Raw genomic sequence first — 18,142 nt, forward strand, 5'->3', positions numbered from 1 at the left:
CAAACCGATCTCCTATCAAAACTTTTATTTCCTCCTACTTATTTTTTGCTAATTCTACACTTATAGGAAGTGTTTAAACGTTGCTGTTTAGTAATTGTATTGAACGTCTATATTAGTAAATCAAACTAATCAAATATGGTTTTTGGTCAGAGTTTTTATAAAAAAGAGAAAAAGCGTATTACTGCTATCATTAAAGAACCATTGCTAGAGTATGTGTTAATGTACTTACCACACTTGCAATGGGGAGATCAGGCTAAGGGTGACATGTGGGAGGTAGTTGCGATCAGTCTTAACAACCATGAGTTCACCGTGGATCCAAAGCAAAGCTCGGAAGTTCCACAGGGCGCGTATTTACCTACGTTTAATGGTACCTATGTTAAGGAAATATATGATCAATTGATGTCAGATTTTAGAGTCCGATTCGTGATACACAATGATTCACCAAATAGGTCTTCCTTGTATCATTTACCTATGAAGGAAGTACTAGATGACAGGTGTGATAGGCTCTTGTGTGAGCTATTCTACTCATGCAGTCATGATGTCGAAGTTATGTCTAATCTAAGTAAAGAGAGATATGAAAAGCAGTATAGAGCTGTCTACGAGCAAATAACATCGTCCCTTGGTCTTTCTTTGAATGTAAAAGAAGGCGATAAATTTTCTGATGAGGAAACTGCCAAGCTAGATGAGTCGCTGGATAACAAGGAAGAACCATCGACACGTAGAATGCTCAATAACGCTCAAAGGAACCAATTCAATCTTAAGATTGAAAGTCTCGAGAAGGAATTGGAAAAGAGAGATAAAAGAGCCGAACAACTTACTGAAGAAAATAAAAGGCTCTTGGAGTTGAATCACGATTTGATCCTTCAAATGAAAAATTCAGATGGCTCTTCGGCTACTGGAATAACGATACCCAAGTAAACTTACCGGAAGTGGCTCCGTTGCGTTCATTAGACATATACATTTCACCAGCTATATAGTGTTTTAAAAATCCTGCATACTCCATAAATATGCTTCAAGTTAAAACTTGAACTCAGTTTAATATTTCATTGTATTTATCGATAACAAACGAATAAAAAATGGACCCAAGTTCAAAGGTTCCACTATCTCATTCATTGTGGTCCCCACATGATACTGTGAAAGATGCAGCAGAGTCTTTAGGCGTTAATTTGCCTGAAGAGGCGGCTAAGAATCTTGCGATGGATGTTGAGTATCGTATCCATGAAATACTAGAAGTGGCAATCAAATTTATGAGACATTCGAAGAGGAAGCTTCTTATGACTAATGATATCAACTATGCGCTCAAGGCTTTAAACATTGAACCTTTGTACGGCTACGATAACACCCAACCATTATTCTTCAAGGAGGCTCTAGTTGGAGCCGGTGGACAAACACTATACTACGTCGATGACAATGAGATAGAATTAGAGAAACTCATAAACCAAGAATTACCTACTGTACCAAGAGAAACAACTTTCACTGCTCACTGGCTCGCGATAGAAGGAGTACAGCCCATGATACCTCAAAATCCGTCCCCAGCTGAAATAAAAAATCTTCCACCAATAGTCAGGGGTGCTACTTCATCAATTCTCGGAAGCGATATTTTAAGCTCAGGAACTGGAGATGTTTCGGATCCGACGAATGGCCATGTTGGAGATAAAAGTAAAAAGCCTGTGGATAAAGAGATGCAAATACGTCCATTAGTAAAGCATGTTTTATCTAAAGAACTTAAATTGTACTTTGACAAGGTAGTGGAAGTACTTGTATCTTCAGATCCTGAAAAAGAAACTCTTAAGTATGCCGCTTTAACATCTCTCAAAAATGACCCAGGTTTGCATCAATTAGTTCCATATTTCATTCAATTCGTTGCCGAGCAAATTACAAATCAATTGAGAAATATTGACATATTATCAACGATGTTGGAAGTGATATCAGCTCTCGTTGATAATAAAACTCTTTTTTTGGATCCTTATGTCCACGCGCTAATGCCATGTATACTTACTTTATTGCTCGCAAAGAGAATTGGACCTTTAATGAAAGATATAAATGAAGAGGAATCGCAGGAATTGTTAAAAAAGCAATTGGCAGTTAGGGAATTTGCCGCCGTGTTACTTGATCATTTGACAAAAGTATATGGCTCTTCTTATTCAACTCTTAGACCAAGGGTTACTCGAACTTTGTTGAGAGCTTTGTTGGATACTTCTAAACCTACAGGAACACACTACGGTGCATTTTTGGGTTTGAAAAATATGGGACCAGATGTCATAAAACTAGTTTTGGTAGGAAACTTAAAAGTGTGGTGCAAGCTGGTGATTGATGAAGGCAACAAAAGTGAGTTCGAAAAAAATATATTGTTAAGCACGGCCGTTGACTGTTTAAGGAAGTTAAAGGTCAAAATAGAATTGTCTAATGACATGGATGAAGAGGTATTAAGTGATGAAACTAAAAATAAACTTAGGGATAGGATCGGAGAAACCCTTGGTGATTTAGTTGCCTCCGAGGATGACGCTCAAGACATAGTTAGAGGTATTTTCTTTGGAGAGACGGAGGGTTGATATTATACCTTGGTTTCTATCTCAAGGGATGTCCTAGATGTTTTGGTACATTATTTGTACATGATATATTTAAATATTCTTGTAATTTTATTAATGAATATACGGCCAATAGCTTTCAATCCTTATCTGTCTCCTCTGTATTATAGCCATCGGACTGGACCTCATCTTCCGAACACTGTACACTAGTAGATAGAGCAGAACTTGAGATTCTCTGTAACTCATTTCCGCTAGTATGAACATCTTTCTCTACCTCGGATAAAAAGCCTGAGAATAGATTTTCTGGTTTCTCAATCTCTCTAGACTTATAGTAAGGAGAACTCTGAATTGGAATTGGATCCCCAGGCCTGTACTTCTTTTTTGGACTATGCATTGACGTCAATTGAGAATCCTCAAGTAGCTGAATACCATGGCGCTTCGTGAAGTTAGTTGGAGAGCTGGTAATTTGAGACTCTGCTGGTGAAGAATAAAGAGCGGGATCATCCATGTCCGTGATAAAAGGGTTGCTAGAACTAGTAGAATGATTTATTCTGTCTTTATTCGGCGTTCTTTTAAAAGATATTATATTTGAACGAAGATGCGTCCTATTGGATGGAGTCATCTCAACTTGTGAAAAAGAACTCTTGCTCTTAGAATGTGACTCGGTTTTCTTATTAGGCGTCATGTCCACTTGGGTAATTGATCCCTTTGAGAACTTTTGCTTCTTAAGTGGAGTCTCAAATACCTCCGCAAAGGATTGAACATTCAAGGACTCTTGAATTTTCTTTGTATTGCTAAATATCGAGTCTTTTGACCGTTTTTCATTGTCTGTATTTTCATTCTTCTTCCCTTCTTCACTGATGGAATGCTGCTTCCAGCTTAAAGACATTTCAACTTGTCTTTTTTGTAAATTTTTTGAAGAAAGGTTTGACTTTGATCTTTTGAAAGTTAATGCTGGAAGTAGTCCATCGCTTTCAAGTACGCTCGAAGACGCCTTTAATGTGTTCCTTCTTCGAAGAAGGGTTTTTTTATATTTGGAATGAGCGCTGTTAGTAACCTTGGTTATTTTCTGTCTATCTGAACCCTCGCTTGGCTCCAAAGATTTCAGCTTTGAATTCCTATGCAATAACTTGAGATTCAGGCCCTTCATCTTATCTGTGATATACCCAACAATTAGGGGAAGTCTCTTTTTAAAATATGGGATAACAACGTATGCTAAAAAGTCTATTGATTGGTCTTTTAAATTTTTATTAGACATCAAAAGTGTATCCCAAAGCCCCATTCTATCTATAAGGGTATTTAATGACGAATACATTGTGTAAGAATCATAAATGGACGTTTGTCGCTCCTTTTTAGCTTGTGGTTTCTCGCTCACATCAATTCCCATGCCTAAAAATGTCGGTATAATCTTTTTGCTACCCTTTTTACTTTTTCTTCTGATTAAAGATTGTCTTGCTCGTTGGCTGATTCTTTTTAATTCCTCTTCTTGCAACTGAGAATTTTCAGTAAGAAAATTGGACTCTTCAACATTCGTAGCGCACAATAACTCTAATAGTAGTATAAATTGTAGATGAGCCTCTCTCACCTTCAAGTCCAACAATAAATTATCTACTTTTTCTTCCTGCTCCCTGTTTTGAGCTATAGCTGTGGGGTTATCGTCATCAGAAGATAGAAGGTTATTGAAGAGACCTTCATGCCTGTCAAGAAAGCGTTCCTGATTTTCTTTCTCAAGATGAATATTGAAAGACCTAGAATCATTGTCAAACATTTCTTTCAGTTTCATGAGTAAGCCATATTTGTTAGAATGTCTCATATCCATATCCTCTACTGGTAAAGTAACTTTGATAATGACTTGAGATATCATTTCTGGATTATTATCACATAAGTTTCTTAATCTTGATAATGCAGTCTTTGGAAAATAACTTAAGGGACTGCTCAAAGAATAGAGCGTGCTGAAATATCTTGAAGATAGAAAAGTTAAGGGGTCTTCACTTGATTGAGGAGAAAATAATATATTTTTCTCTTTTCTAATGTCGATTCCAGTGCCTGGTGGTTTCATCGAAAAGGTCTTGAACATGACTTCATGTTCAGGTCTTGATTCTTGACTTATCAGTTTATTTGCTATATTATTCAAGAACTCTGTAATATCTGTACACCTTGGTATTAGTCGCATATGTTCTGACCTTATGCTTTCAATTCGTGTCGATCGTTCCAAATTAATAATGCCATAGATTTCATTAAAAATGCTATAAATGAGACTAGTCTCTGAGTTTTCGCTTGAACCAAGGTGTCGACTCTTCGCTAAGAAATAGTTCGCCGGAAATGAACTTAAAATCTTGTGGACTTCATTCTGTACTTTGAAAACTCTTTGGTTTGAAAATGTAACATGCAATTCATTAAAATTTAAATTCGGTATCTGTTGAAGAACTGTTATTGATATTACGTGATGGTTCGAAAGTGACTGCTGTACATCAAATGTTATTGGCAATTTCATTCCATTGCTATTGTAACTATGATCTGTCGTCATACTCTCGCCATCAGCCAGCCAGATGTAAGCATTAGTCCCTTTGTTCTCTATAATTACGAAATAGACGTGTAATCTCTACCTATAATTTTTTTTTGTGAGAATTATATACTGATATGCAATAAGGAAGAAAAGAACTAAATACTGCACAAACATAAGACTTAAAATCTTCCCACCTCTTATAAATTAAGCCAATCATCGTCAGCTATGTCGGTAATTGTTGGTCTCTCATTTACATCTTTGACTAATATCTTTTCAACCAAGTTTATAGACTTTTCACTTATTATATATGGAGGCTTTATATTCCCTTCCATAATCTCATCAACATTGTAAAAGGGATTCTCCTTGTATAATAAAGTGTATAATAAGATACCCAATGCCCAAACATCTTGAGGCTTGCCGTCATATTTCTGACCTCTAAGAACCTCAGGAGAAGCATAATCCATGGTCCCAACAAAAACATCAAATGGACCTTGCTTTGTATAGCCTGCACTTCCGAAATCAATCAATTTAATAAATCCATTTTCATCAATAATAACGTTTTCATCTTTTATATCACGATGTATTATTCCATGCTTGTGCAAGTGATAAACAGCCATTACTATTTGTTTAAAAATAATCTGACATTCAAGCTCAGATAGGTCCTCTTTGATCTCGATAAAATCAAACACATCTATAGCAGGGGGGTCTCCAAAAAGTGGAGTTTCCAAGTAGTAATACTTTCTATCTTCGAAGAAGTCGACTATTCGCTGAATATTTGGATGAGGGTCAGTGTTCAAAAAGGCCATAATTTGTATTTCTGAAGGAATTGTACCAAGTTTTCGATCTCTTACCCAAGTATCGACTAATATCCTTTCCTTATCTATGCATTTGATTATGACTTCATAATCAGGATCTTCATTATGTTGTGCGAGTACAACCTTGCTATACGCTCCTTCCCCTAATTGTCTAGTGACTTTGAAGTCTGTAATCTTCTTAGTTCTTCTTTTAGAGCCCAATGTAGATGGCCACAATTTAGATTTACTTTTTCTGTCCTCCAATATTTTATTTTCCATTTTTAAAAGTTGTAACTCAGAGAATCTTTCATTTGCGTCCAATGGGCCCAGTATTTGGTACTCTGGGACCTTTTCATCTTGTGAAACAGTAGTTGCTTGTGTACTAGATGAATTAGGGACGGCATTCTCACATACTGAGGCATCGCTCGATCTTATGTCAGAACTAGCCTGTGCTAAACTAGTTGAAGACTGATTGAAGCTTTTCAATGGAAGAATGAAACAATCTGCTTTTGGCTTTCTCGTACTATTGGTCCTGTTTAATTCATCCCTACTGGGAACAAACTCCATTTTCTCAGACCCTTCATCACTTAATAAGCTTAACTGAGATGGTAGTATGTCTTCTAAATTCTCTTTTCCAAAGCTTGTCAGACGAGATCTTTTTCTTTCAGTGGTATCACCCAGACTTAGTGAAATTGATGAGGTACTTGAATTCAACTTGTCAAGCTCTTTAGATATGGTCGACTTATTTTCCAGTCTTGAATATGTGACCCACAATGCATACGTTTCATTAGAACTTACTCTCAACTGAACGTCAACGTAAATTATATTACCATCTCGATGCTTTCCTTCAACTCCATTCGAATTAAAAAATAGCTCTTCCTCGTCACGGAGATCACCATCCTTGTGCTTCAAAAGAGCATCATATCTCCTAAAGAAGTGCTCCGGAAGAACCAATCCTTGAACAATACTGAATTGTGATTTGCTCAGTTCAAGACCAAGCAGTAGGATAGCATCAAATTTCGGTATTAAATAGTTGATGGGCTTACCACTCAAGAAATCTCCTGATCTGCCAAATAGATTCTTAGCGATTGCATTGTTGCAAGAAAGTATATTGTGAGTAGTAGAACTTATGACAAACATACCAGCAATGTAAGGAAGAGAGTGGATTTTTAATTTGATTTCATACCTATCGTCTTCAAGCTCCGTTGGATTTGAGCTAATTGCGCACGGAACATTGTCTGCATCCCCGAGCTTTAAAGTATAATATCTTATTCTATTAATCCTGTCACTATCTATGACATCCTGTGGTGCGTTCAGGTCTACCAAATGCTTATCGTCATCTTTTGATCCCATCTTTAGATCTAATGCTATTGACTCACTGAGCTTTGTTAGATCTTTGAGATCAGGGGAACCAAACCTAGCTACCAAATTTCCTGCAATTTCACTTACTTTATCTATATGGTACATCTCAGAAGAGTAGCTTTCTTTATCACACAGAACCACCAAATCGAAAGCGTCACTGTGTATTTCATCAAACATGCAAATAATCAAATCATCTTTTCTCTTGGCCCAAATTGATGTCCATGCAAATTCTTTGCGGCCCGTTATGGAGATAGCTAGTATTTCACCTGCAAAATAAATTTGGTTTTTTTGCTCGATCATATCCTTTGGACTCAGTGAAAAAGTTCCTGAGAGTCTATCTGCCACTAGATTCCGAAATTGAGGTGCAATTAAGTCCATTAGCGTCAAAGCCTTTATAGTTTTTTTCAGTGCGCCAAACATTAAGCAAGCCAAATCATTAGCTGCTTTAATATGCCAAGGGCTCTCAGCAGTGATTGTAAATATTGATTGAGGTAAAGTATGTTTTCCCGAAGACAAAGATGGAAAGGGTCTGCCTCCACCTGTCTGTGTCTGAGAATTGTTTAAGGAGCTTAGGTATGTGTTGGACGCAAATGCTATATTGTTTTGTTTCAAAAGTTTCGTAGCTATGAAAGTCTTCTCCACGAAAGGAGTAGCCAAAGCATATAAGAGTCTGTTTTTCAAAAAATCTTGTTTAATTTTATGATCAAGCTTATTGGTGGATAAAGATATGTCATGTAGTGTCGATGCAATTTCGCTGTTGGTAAGAATTGAAGTTGAGTCCTTCTCTATCAACTCAATAACATCTTTGATGTCATCGTTTAATAAAGGGTTATCGACGTTCATTTTTTCTTCATAAAATTTTGCTGTAGGCAGCAGGAACGCACGTTTTGTGGAATAGATTTGATCAATAGGCAAACTATCAGCACGCCTCATATTAGGTCTGAATAAGGCAGATAATGCTGCTGAGGATGCGTTTGACTCTAATTTACAATTCCTATTGAAGAAATCAGCGCTATTGTTTCTCAGCTTGGAAATATACGGAGAAAATGGAACAGGAGTATTCAGACCGCTATTATTATGCATTTCATTATTCATCGTAGAAGTCTCTTTCTCCTCCTCAAAGTTGATTGACTTGAAGAGACTGGGTCTATCCTTTAATATTTCCAATGATCTTTTCAAGACATTTAACCTTAGCGCTAATGAATTTGGTGATAAGTGAGCATAAGAATACGCATGAGGTGATTCACTAGGGAACTTTAAAATTTCTTCAAAATCAACCGATGTCTCTGTCCTCGGTGTAGCCTCACCACTGCTAAGCCTATAATTATTAGAATGGGAACCTGTGCTTATAGATAACCCATGCAGCAGTTTACTTTGCCTCTTTGGTAAATTAATATGATCTTTATCTTGATTTCTTAATCCCTCATAACTAAGTTGATTGTGATTTGGATTACTTTTATTTAAGTCCTCTTTGCCTTCCGGTATGAAAAATATGGCGTTGCCCAGATCATGTTGGTTATGATCTTGGCCGTTGGTCATCTTGAATATGACCAGAGTAAGGTGTATGTAAAATCAGCCGAAAGTATCAATTACAATGTAGTTCGCTCTTCGTAGTTGTTTACTGATAGTCTAATCTTCTATAACTTTCTTTTTATTCTTTAAGTGAATTTGATCAAAAAAAACACCTCATAGTCCTTGGTTAAATTATAAAGAGATTTTGTGGAACACTAAAAATATTTTTAGATAGCGTCTATTAATTGTCAGAAAAAATATTATATCCTTACTGTCTATATAACAAGCAAGTCAAGACGACGTATAGATAAAACATTCATGCCTGCTGGCCTAATAAATGATATATTCCTTCGATATATACGGTAAACAACTTAACGCTCCATTTTTCGAGCGTCTTAAAAAAATGTCCTCATAGGAACCCGTAGTTACTCCCCAACAACATTGGGAAACCGTCTTGCTACGGGTTCTATAACCTACCTTAACTGGCTCCTTCAAATCAAGAAGTATTTGTAATGTTACAAAAGATCTTTGTCTTAGCGTTATGAATTACTAACGCTTCTAACCCATATATTATTTTCATCTTGCTCCCTCCATAATCTACTGATATTAATTCCTAACTTGTACTTTTTGTTTTCTAATTCATCCTGCTTCATCCTTAACTTTCTGATTGCTGCTGTTATTTTGGTTCTTGTGGGATAATCTATTTCTACGTTATAAGGTGGTAAAAGGTTGGTTAAAAAGTCAATCTCCTTGTCAATTTTCGCAATTTTTTTCGTATAATGGTCATACCTCGTTTGCGAAGATATCAAATGTTCAATATTTTGTGACTTAACTTCAACATCCTGGGATCCTGCGTTTGCCGGAGAAACAATTGCATTTTTGCCCAAAGGAGGGGAGTTGATGGGCTCATGGGACACTTTCCTAACGGTAAACTTAATTGCTTTATGCTTTTCGTTCTTGGGTAACCGAATCTTGTGATTATCCGATGTTTGTTGAGTCTTATTCTCTTTCAGGTTATCGGGACTCTTTGAGTTTCCTTGCTCCTTTGGTAGCTCTAACTTCTCTAACTTCTCTACTTTATCTGCATTTTTGTTATCCACGCTCTTATCATCAGGTTTATTGTCTAAATGTTTACTGAGTTTATGTATTGAGAGACTTTCGATCAACTTTCCTGTGGAACTGTCACTGTTTACCGATGATATTGAAGATGATGGCGAATGCGATATTTTTTGTTGCCCGTTTCCTTTATTTGTACTATTGGGGGCTAAAACTGAGTCATCCCTATCATAGGTAGAAGATCCTGGTATATCACTCATTCTTAGAGGGCACCCTTTCAATTGTTTAAGAATATAATGACATTTATATTCTTAGTGTTTATAACGCGTTCTAAGATTTCCTAAATATTATATGTAGGCCTAATATGTCTTTTTTAGGCGATAATATATTGAGAGAACATGGTCAATATTATGAAGACTTGGGTCTACACGCCTGTGTGCGTTCGATTAGTTTCAAACGATGGGAAGCGCAGCAATGAATCATTTTCAGGTGCTTATGTCGCCCTAAGGAGCTCTGCTAACATTCTCTTGTTTGAAAGAATCATTACTATAAGCTCAATTTATGACTTATCAGGCTATTCACTTATTTTCAACTGTGCAGAATTCAATGATGAAGAGACCGTCTATTGGTATCGCTGTAATTGTGACTTACAAGTACCACTTCAATCCTTAAGTCATGATCTCTTGAAGGTTTTAAATTTTTTCAAAGAGAATGGGTTTAAGATTCTCCCTAACGATGATATATCTCAACTAAACGTCATGTCACTAAAAATTAAGGATAAACATTCTTTAAAGCAATCACTTGGGGATCTAAAGATCCTTCGATTTGCTGACTTGAGAGTTGGAGAAAGCATGTTCGTCTCTTCCTATCCATTCAACTTTACTAATTCACTAGTGTTCTCTCGATTTGTTTCTAAGGGCAATGCAACTTGTGTATTAAATTCGAATAATGACGTGCTTGGGTATTTAAGTGATCTTAAGTATTTAGAGAATATGTTGGGTAGTGTAGCAACAAAGAAGTCGAAAGAGTCCGTTGGTTTAGTAATGGGAAACATAAGAAAGACTAACGGAGATGGAGATCTTCTTTTTGTGATTTCTTGGAACTTCTTATGGACTGCATTATCATCACACTTTAAAAGACACTTAAGTGGACCCTTGCCCCCGATTTCCACAGTGAGAGCTGCTTCTGAAACATTAGAGCTGTTTGACAATATGTTATCTGTATTACCCCTTGTTATAATGAGTAAAGGTAAGCTGTTTTGGGCAACTGCGACATATTACAATCGTTCGACACTAGTCACCAATAAGCACGTAGTTGGTTCTTTTGAAGATGACCCTCACAATGTAGTGTGCATTGCTTATCTTCCTCGCGGGAGGTCTATAAGGCTCACATCGAGTGAGAAGGTTATTAGCCCATTTAAGCACCTAGATTTAACTTTTATTGAACTCTCTGACCAAAGCAGAGCTATAATGGATGATTCTTCAATGATTCCTGCTTCTTTTGGAAAAACTTATGAAATTGGGGATGAAGTGGTTGCGAAGGGATTCGGGTTGTTTTTCGATCGTTCTTCAATCATACCATTAGAATCTCGTGGCATCATTTCAACTCTATTTCGGCAAACTATAGACACTACGTCTGATTTAAAGTTACCATCTGTAATGGTCACATCCTCTCCATGTTGGAATGGGTCTTCAGGGGGTGGAATATTTAATATGTCTGGTCAGCTTCTCGGTATAATATGTTCTAATGCCCAAGTCAAGTCACAATTAGGAGAGGAGAAAACTTTAGAAACCGTAACAGAATTCTGCTTATGTATACCGATTGACACTATCAAACAGTGTTATTTTAAACTTAATTTTGATACTAAATTTGACCTTAACCCCAAAGTAATAGACATTTGGAATTTGAATAGCTACCATGACGACGTTGTTCTTGACGGATCAAAATTATAACACAGTTCGTAGTGTGTTTAGTATTAATATCTAACTATATCGAATATAGATTACTAAAGACTGTAGTTACGTATCTTCATTGCCTGGTATCACTGAATTCAAATTATTTTGATAGGTGCCAAAATGTCCCTTGAATAATGGTGGAAAAAGAATCTCATTCTTGTTGAAATGCTTACCAATGTAGTTGGAGAACTGGAGATGAGGCAATTGGTTGTATGGCTGCATTGTTGTATAAGATGGCATGGGTATATTATTATCCTTTCCTGACAGTGACAATGATGAATTCGTCGATAACGGCTTGGGGTATAATCCATTGGGTGACCGGGATAAATATAATGAACCAAGAGAAATCGAATTTGATCTCTGACTTGGTATAGGTGGCATTGTAATCGCTGACTCATCGACGTAATTTAAACTTTCCTTGACAAGCTTGGATATAAATGTATTTAAATTTGTGTTAAATGTTGAGATTCCACTTGAGCTCAGATTTAATTGACCCATCCAAAGATTATAAAAGGAATCAAATTTCTGCTTCAAGCACCAAAACCACTTTTCTTCTAACTTAAATTCGTCAAATTTTTTTTCAAGGATAAGATATACCAAGTTTTGTAAAATAAAACTATACTCTTGGGTTTTAAAAAGCCATATAATTGTTTTAATCATTGTGGCATACCACTCGATTATTAGGCATCTCAAATTATCTATATCCTTGAATGAATATTTAGAAAAATCAATAATTTTTAACTCTTGATTTGAAATTGACAAAAATTGCAAGTTAAATATCAAGGGAAAACTGACAATTACAAGATTGTTCTTAATATCATGATGCTCGAAAAATGGCTGCAAGTTAACATAAAATGTATCAAAATTTTGCTCATTTATGTATGACGTCAAAAACCTACTGAAATCAAATGGATAATTGAACTCTTTTAAGGAGATGACAAGGAGATCCCAGTTAAGAAGATTGGTAGGGTTGAATACATAAATATTCAATAACTCGTGAAATTTCAAGGGGCTATTGACAATCAATTTTTTCTTAAAAAGATCAAAAAGTTCATTGTTCAGAGTTACCTGATTAATGGATTTGTTCACCAATATAATGGAGTTGTGTAATGTGTTTTTAGATTCAAAAATGAAAAGTTTTTGGAAATGAATGAATAAGTTCAATTCATTTGAAAGAGTCAAGATAACAATTTGTTTGACAAAGTTGCTATTCAAATTCATTATTGATTTAGAATAATTTTCCATGAATTTAGACAATTCAACACCATCTATCTGTTTATTAAGGAATAGTTTGTAAAATTTGGGAGGAACACCATGCATTGAGTATCTTGACAATAGGACATACATGCTCCAAAACAAGCCCATGTTCGAGTTTATTAGTACTTCTGTCTTAGTGGTCAAATTTGTCATCACCATATAGCTTACTTCATCCAAATAATGAAATACTAAATCACAATTTGCAGTAAAAGTTTGATTATGATCCATTGGCGCGTAAGTCAAGAAAGTGTAAGCGAAAAGAAATAAATCATTTAAAATCTCTATTTGGTCAATCAAGTTGAAATTATCATTGTAATTTGGGATCAATTTCGAAATAAGTAGTGACCATCCCTTATTAATAAAGTCGTTGTACTGTTTATAGTTATTATTGTTAGCATATCCAATAGCCAAAACTGAGTATAATAAGCAAACTTTAAAATCCACAGTTTTGACCCCCGCTATATTGGAGTTCAAGAAATGTATCAAATCTTTGCTTATGGATTCAAAGATTGGATATTCTTTGTTGGACATCAATATCGTGTATCCTATTAAAAAGTTGTTTTTTATGTCGGTGTTATTCACTATATCCGAATCGTAACTAATGAGCAAAGATTCGAGTTTTTTAGTTATTGAAAGCAAAGGAATCAAATTACTATGATTTACTGCCATCGGGGACTTCTGTGATGTGCTGCTTGAAGAACTATTTTGCGAAGAGTTCAAAGGCCCATTTGCTCCCTCGCTACTATTGGAACTGGATCCATTATGGTTTCCAGCAACGGTCTGCTTCAACTGAATATTATGAACTGTACGACAATGCCTCTGCAACAAGTCTCTTCTTACAAATGCAGAAGTACAATGCATGCAGTGAAAGGGCTTTTCGTTGGTATGAGATCGCTCGTGTCTTTGCTTATGCTCAGACCTTGTGAATGCTCTGGTGCAAAAAGCACATACATACTTTTTCTGAGTAGCCATGGATCTACGTTCCCTTATTGGACGCCCTACGATAATCGGGATGTTACCAGAATATCACCACTATATTTGTGATTATGTTACTCTCTGCTTTAGCCGAGAGTTTTTTTTTTTCCAGCGCTGCGCTACCTTTAAGTAACGATGCCTGCAATTTGGTTGTATTCTTTTAGCTAATGACTGCTACTTTACTATAATTGCAAATTCTTTGAATATCCCTTTCACCTGAACAGCTTCCAAGAAATAACAAGAGATAACAAGAAAGAGACAAATACCTCACAGTATCTTTTGCAACACCTTTATGCTTTCCTTTTATTATAAAGTTAAACTTTACCCCGCATTTTTTTACAAGCTTTTTCCCCCACAGAACTTTGCTGCGAAGGCCAAAGGGTGACACAAGCGACTAAACCTGGACAAACGGCAATTGGCAACTTTAGGAAATGGCCAAGTCCCCTCATGCGTTTAAGAGATTCGAAGTGAGCAGACTGAATAAAGGGTGGGGCTTAAGAAACCATGGGGAGTGAAGGGGGGGTCAGAGGGGATTATTTTTTTGTTCCAGAAAAACCTTAAAGAAGACATGAAAGTCATCATAAACCGCAAAGAGGGATCATATGACAAGTACGCTTGTCCCATCCTGCTAACAAACGTACATTGTGTTCTACCAATAGGATCATCAGGAGCGAATCCTGCTTTTAAATGCAAATGACCATGCCCCAGAATTGATTTAAACAATACAGAGCAAATGATGCCTCTCAATCGTTTGGGGTACTTTTGATATAGAACGGAGTACATCTCCGCATCCAAACAAGGGAAAACTTGCTTGGAGGGCACCTAGTATCTTGTAAAGAAGTAGTGTATAATACTCCTTCTGCGATTCTAGTACCCTTTTCTTTTTCAGTGCTTGTTTGGGAGAATGAAACATCTAGCATAAACAGGACTATAATACGCCGACTTGCTAACTATAGATAATATAAAAATTTCTTTTATTTGTTAGTTTTTTCACCTTATTCTAGATTGTCGCTGCACAATCTGATGATTTACAGGAATATATGACAAGATCTGGAATGGGAAGAGGGAGTTTGAATTTCTCAAACTTTATTCCTTGACTGTTTTCTTATGATACTGGAATGTAATCATAGGTTTATTAGCATAACAGCAGCAGCTCTTAAAAGAATACAGATAATGAAAAAGAGAACCAGATAAAAAAAAATAAGAGCTTTTTTCAAAGAAGCTCTCTACCGTTTAATTTATAGAATAAGCGTATCCGAGCTTTGATTCTTCACGCCTCTCTCAATTATAGACTCAAATTTTTAAAATTTAGACATCTCATGACGATTTTTTGAATTTCAAATGGCTAGGTTCTGAGATACGCTTTGGATAATATTAGCATTCTTACATCATCGGAAACGATTTAGAATCGAGCTTTTAATTTAAAAATTATTAGCAGGCTACTTAAAACGTTTGCTCATAAACTGGTTGAGGAAACATCTCTGCGGGACTTAGGATTAGGATCATAAAATGGAAGCTCGGCCAAAGATGATATCCTTGTACCATGTCTCAACTCTTCACCTTCATAGTCATAAAGAGCGAAGTGTTGAGAAATTCAACATGAGGATATTCTTCACTTCGAAATCACTCAGCATCCTTGATGAATATCGGTAATTCTTCGTAGGAGGTCTCTCAGGGCATCATTGAGATAAATCAATCCCCTTTTTTTTGTACTCTTTCCCGCATTGACGGGGGAGACTTCAACCAAAGAGTCCTCGAATCCCCTTGTATGACGACCTTGGGTCTAGAGACCAAGTCGAAATAATTTTTAGAATTTTTCTTCATTCTAATTTCCAGAATGCGTTGCTGATGGCCATACTTTTTCAACGCTGATAGCTCAGCCCCTACTTTTTAAAATTCAGTATATTATAGCTACGTTAAAATAGAGCCTTCATGTTTATTCCAGATTCCGGATTCGCCTCAATGTATAAATTTAGTATACGTCAATTACAATTCTTACTCTTCTTTTATTGAATCTTCATTATCATTACAAATCTTGTATCTCTATGCTTGCATATAATTTCTCCTATTTCAGTGCAAAACAAGAACGTTATTTCTTGATGTATTCATAATCTATGATGGAAATCACTACTGTAAATGACTTTCCAAAACAATGTTGCAAAAAACGTAAGAGAACCTTCTTTTCGTGCATTAATTGCAAACTGAAGAAAATAAAGTGTGATCGAAAAAGGCCAAAGTGCAGCTCTTGTCTTAGTCGAAATCTTGAAGAATGCAAATATGATTCATCTGTTAGCAATGGATTCATTGAATATCGAGACTTCTTAAATAAAGAAAAAAAAATTTAGATGTAAACCTGGATGGCAATGTACCGATTCGGGTACATAGAAGGGTTATGTTTGAGCAGTTGTATAACAAGAAAAGGAGAATAGTATATTATGGATTGGCAAGCTTCCGTCCAATTATGACTCCTTTTATTTTAGACTTTAAAAACTCCATTAGTCAAAGAAGAAAGCAGTGGAAAGCGGAGAACAAGAGAGGTAACAGAGATATGAAGATTATACAAATTGTAAATGTCGAATCAATCCCGGAATGTTTTCCTTCCTATGAAAATACTTGGTCTTTATTGAATCGTTTTTTTGAAAGCATATGGTACAGGGCATTTCCTATAATAGATCAAGATACTATCTTAGAGGATTTCATGGCAATATTTCAGAATAATAATGGAAAAGTGACCGCTCGAAATATGGAACAGGTTCAATATTCACGTATTGCACTAATAATGATCTTAGTAGAATATTCGATACAAGAAGATGAACTAGAGAATGAAAATTTGTATGATGTAAGTGATAAGCTACTCAACTACGCAACAAGCTTGATATTTCAAGGAAACACTTTAAAGTTCTCAACTGTTTCTACATTGCAAGCATTGATATTATTGAGACTACATAAAAAATATAATATGAGAGATAATGATGGTGGAGATGGCTCAAATGGGGCTCTTTTGCATTCTTTGTGTATCAATATGGCAATAAATATGGGATTTCATCGAAATATAGATTCCTTATATGCCGCAGAGAGCTTGACTGTGAGAAGAACCATAAAAAATATTTGGATATTTTTGCTTCATATTGATGCGTTAAATTCAATAGACCTTGGAACCCCTCTTCATATACACGATGATTACTTTCATCACGCAATATTTGAGGACCAAAATTATATGCTGGTGAACTTTATTAAAACATTCAGATTTTGCGCTGCTAAGCTAAGTAAAATGGAGGTGGCAGTTGGCGACTTGCTCAGTTGTATAGCTATCCTTAAAAAGTTTATCCGCTCTGATTCATCGCAATTAATTTTGAAAGACTTTTATGCTAACAGCTTAGATACATGTGATCCTGAAATATACAAAGATATAGTTGTCAGATTTTTCAACATATTTCCTGCTTTTTCTATTCTTCTGAGTTGTTATCAGGTCATCAGCATGGATAAGGAAAACTTTGAAGACGAATTGACAATGACTAAGTTTCAAGAATCAGTTGCAAGGTATAATATGTTAATACTTGTATCTTTCGGTGGGTTCTTCTTGTCTTTAAGGAAGACATTCAAAATTTCGATTCGACCTCTTTGGTCTCAATTATTTTTACTAGGTTTAGCAGCTTCAAAACAAGTTTGCTGCAGAGCATTATTATCTTGCGTGGAATTAATGTCTAGGTTCACAAATTTACAACTGGAAGGAAAGACATATGATTTGAAGTTGTCCAATGTTTTAAACTCGTCGAACCCGAAAGAGGAAATAATTGAATCAGTTACGTGGGGTATGAATGATCCGGTGGTCTTAAATAAGGGTGTCGCATTATTTTTACAGACTGTATCGAATGCTCCTTTAATTCTTTCTAAACATACTGAAGACTATGGTATTAGTATATTAAAATTTGGTTACAGCATATTTTTTGAGAACTACACAAAGAATTTTGAGCAATTAAGAGAAATGAAAGAAGGCATTTCTTTGGACTTTGAGGGTTATTTTAATATAATTTCTAGTGAAGAGTGCAATTTCTCCGTCTCAAATTACAAGGAGAATCCCCAGACTCTCTCGGAAACCATTCCATGGGCAAGTGACCATGCCTTGGATCTGTGGGACGATTATTTCTTATATGATTTTTTTTAATGTTATCTAGGTATTCGGAATATAAAAGAAGC

The 18,142-nt window shown here is 35.8% G+C and overlaps 8 protein-coding genes across 8 annotated transcripts; 4 read left to right on the plus strand and 4 right to left on the minus strand.

Moving 5' to 3' along the window:
- Positions 1 to 135: 135 nt before the first annotated feature.
- Positions 136 to 918, plus strand: PRCAT00002795001 (uncharacterized protein; the record flags this gene model as incomplete). The annotated part of the gene is made up of 1 exon (XM_062952680.1): positions 136 to 918. The coding sequence occupies one exon, from the start codon at positions 136 to 138 to the stop codon at positions 916 to 918; it is 783 nt and encodes a 260-aa protein (XP_062809558.1).
- A 158-nt stretch (positions 919 to 1,076) lies between these two features.
- TAF60 (Taf60p) lies at positions 1,077 to 2,552 on the plus strand (the record flags this gene model as incomplete). Its single annotated transcript, XM_062952681.1, has 1 exon — positions 1,077 to 2,552. One exon carries the CDS (start codon positions 1,077 to 1,079, stop codon positions 2,550 to 2,552), a length of 1,476 nt encoding a protein of 491 aa, XP_062809559.1.
- Positions 2,553 to 2,667: 115 nt separating this feature from the next.
- On the minus strand, positions 2,668 to 5,055 carry PRCAT00002797001 (uncharacterized protein; the record flags this gene model as incomplete). The annotated part of the gene is made up of 1 exon (XM_062952682.1): positions 2,668 to 5,055. One exon carries the CDS (start codon positions 5,053 to 5,055, stop codon positions 2,668 to 2,670), a length of 2,388 nt encoding a protein of 795 aa, XP_062809560.1.
- A 176-nt stretch (positions 5,056 to 5,231) lies between these two features.
- FUN31 (serine/threonine protein kinase) lies at positions 5,232 to 8,729 on the minus strand (the record flags this gene model as incomplete). The annotated part of the gene is made up of 1 exon (XM_062952683.1): positions 5,232 to 8,729. One exon carries the CDS (start codon positions 8,727 to 8,729, stop codon positions 5,232 to 5,234), a length of 3,498 nt encoding a protein of 1,165 aa, XP_062809561.1.
- Positions 8,730 to 9,241: 512 nt separating this feature from the next.
- PRCAT00002799001 (uncharacterized protein) lies at positions 9,242 to 10,018 on the minus strand (the record flags this gene model as incomplete). Its single annotated transcript, XM_062952684.1, has 1 exon — positions 9,242 to 10,018. The coding sequence occupies one exon, from the start codon at positions 10,016 to 10,018 to the stop codon at positions 9,242 to 9,244; it is 777 nt and encodes a 258-aa protein (XP_062809562.1).
- A 138-nt stretch (positions 10,019 to 10,156) lies between these two features.
- PRCAT00002800001 (uncharacterized protein) lies at positions 10,157 to 11,710 on the plus strand (the record flags this gene model as incomplete). Its single annotated transcript, XM_062952685.1, has 1 exon — positions 10,157 to 11,710. One exon carries the CDS (start codon positions 10,157 to 10,159, stop codon positions 11,708 to 11,710), a length of 1,554 nt encoding a protein of 517 aa, XP_062809563.1.
- Positions 11,711 to 11,776: 66 nt separating this feature from the next.
- TRY5 (Try5p) lies at positions 11,777 to 13,942 on the minus strand (the record flags this gene model as incomplete). The annotated part of the gene is made up of 1 exon (XM_062952686.1): positions 11,777 to 13,942. The coding sequence occupies one exon, from the start codon at positions 13,940 to 13,942 to the stop codon at positions 11,777 to 11,779; it is 2,166 nt and encodes a 721-aa protein (XP_062809564.1).
- Positions 13,943 to 16,337: 2,395 nt separating this feature from the next.
- On the plus strand, positions 16,338 to 18,110 carry PRCAT00002802001 (fungal specific transcription factor domain-containing protein; the record flags this gene model as incomplete). The annotated part of the gene is made up of 1 exon (XM_062952687.1): positions 16,338 to 18,110. The coding sequence occupies one exon, from the start codon at positions 16,338 to 16,340 to the stop codon at positions 18,108 to 18,110; it is 1,773 nt and encodes a 590-aa protein (XP_062809565.1).
- Positions 18,111 to 18,142: the final 32 nt, after the last annotated feature.

The sequence above is a fragment of the Priceomyces carsonii genome, assembly GCF_900007245.1.
Source record: "Priceomyces carsonii strain CBS4050 genome assembly, scaffold: Debaryomyces_carsonii_scaffold_3, whole genome shotgun sequence".
NCBI classification, from domain to species: domain Eukaryota; kingdom Fungi; phylum Ascomycota; class Pichiomycetes; order Serinales; family Debaryomycetaceae; genus Priceomyces; species Priceomyces carsonii.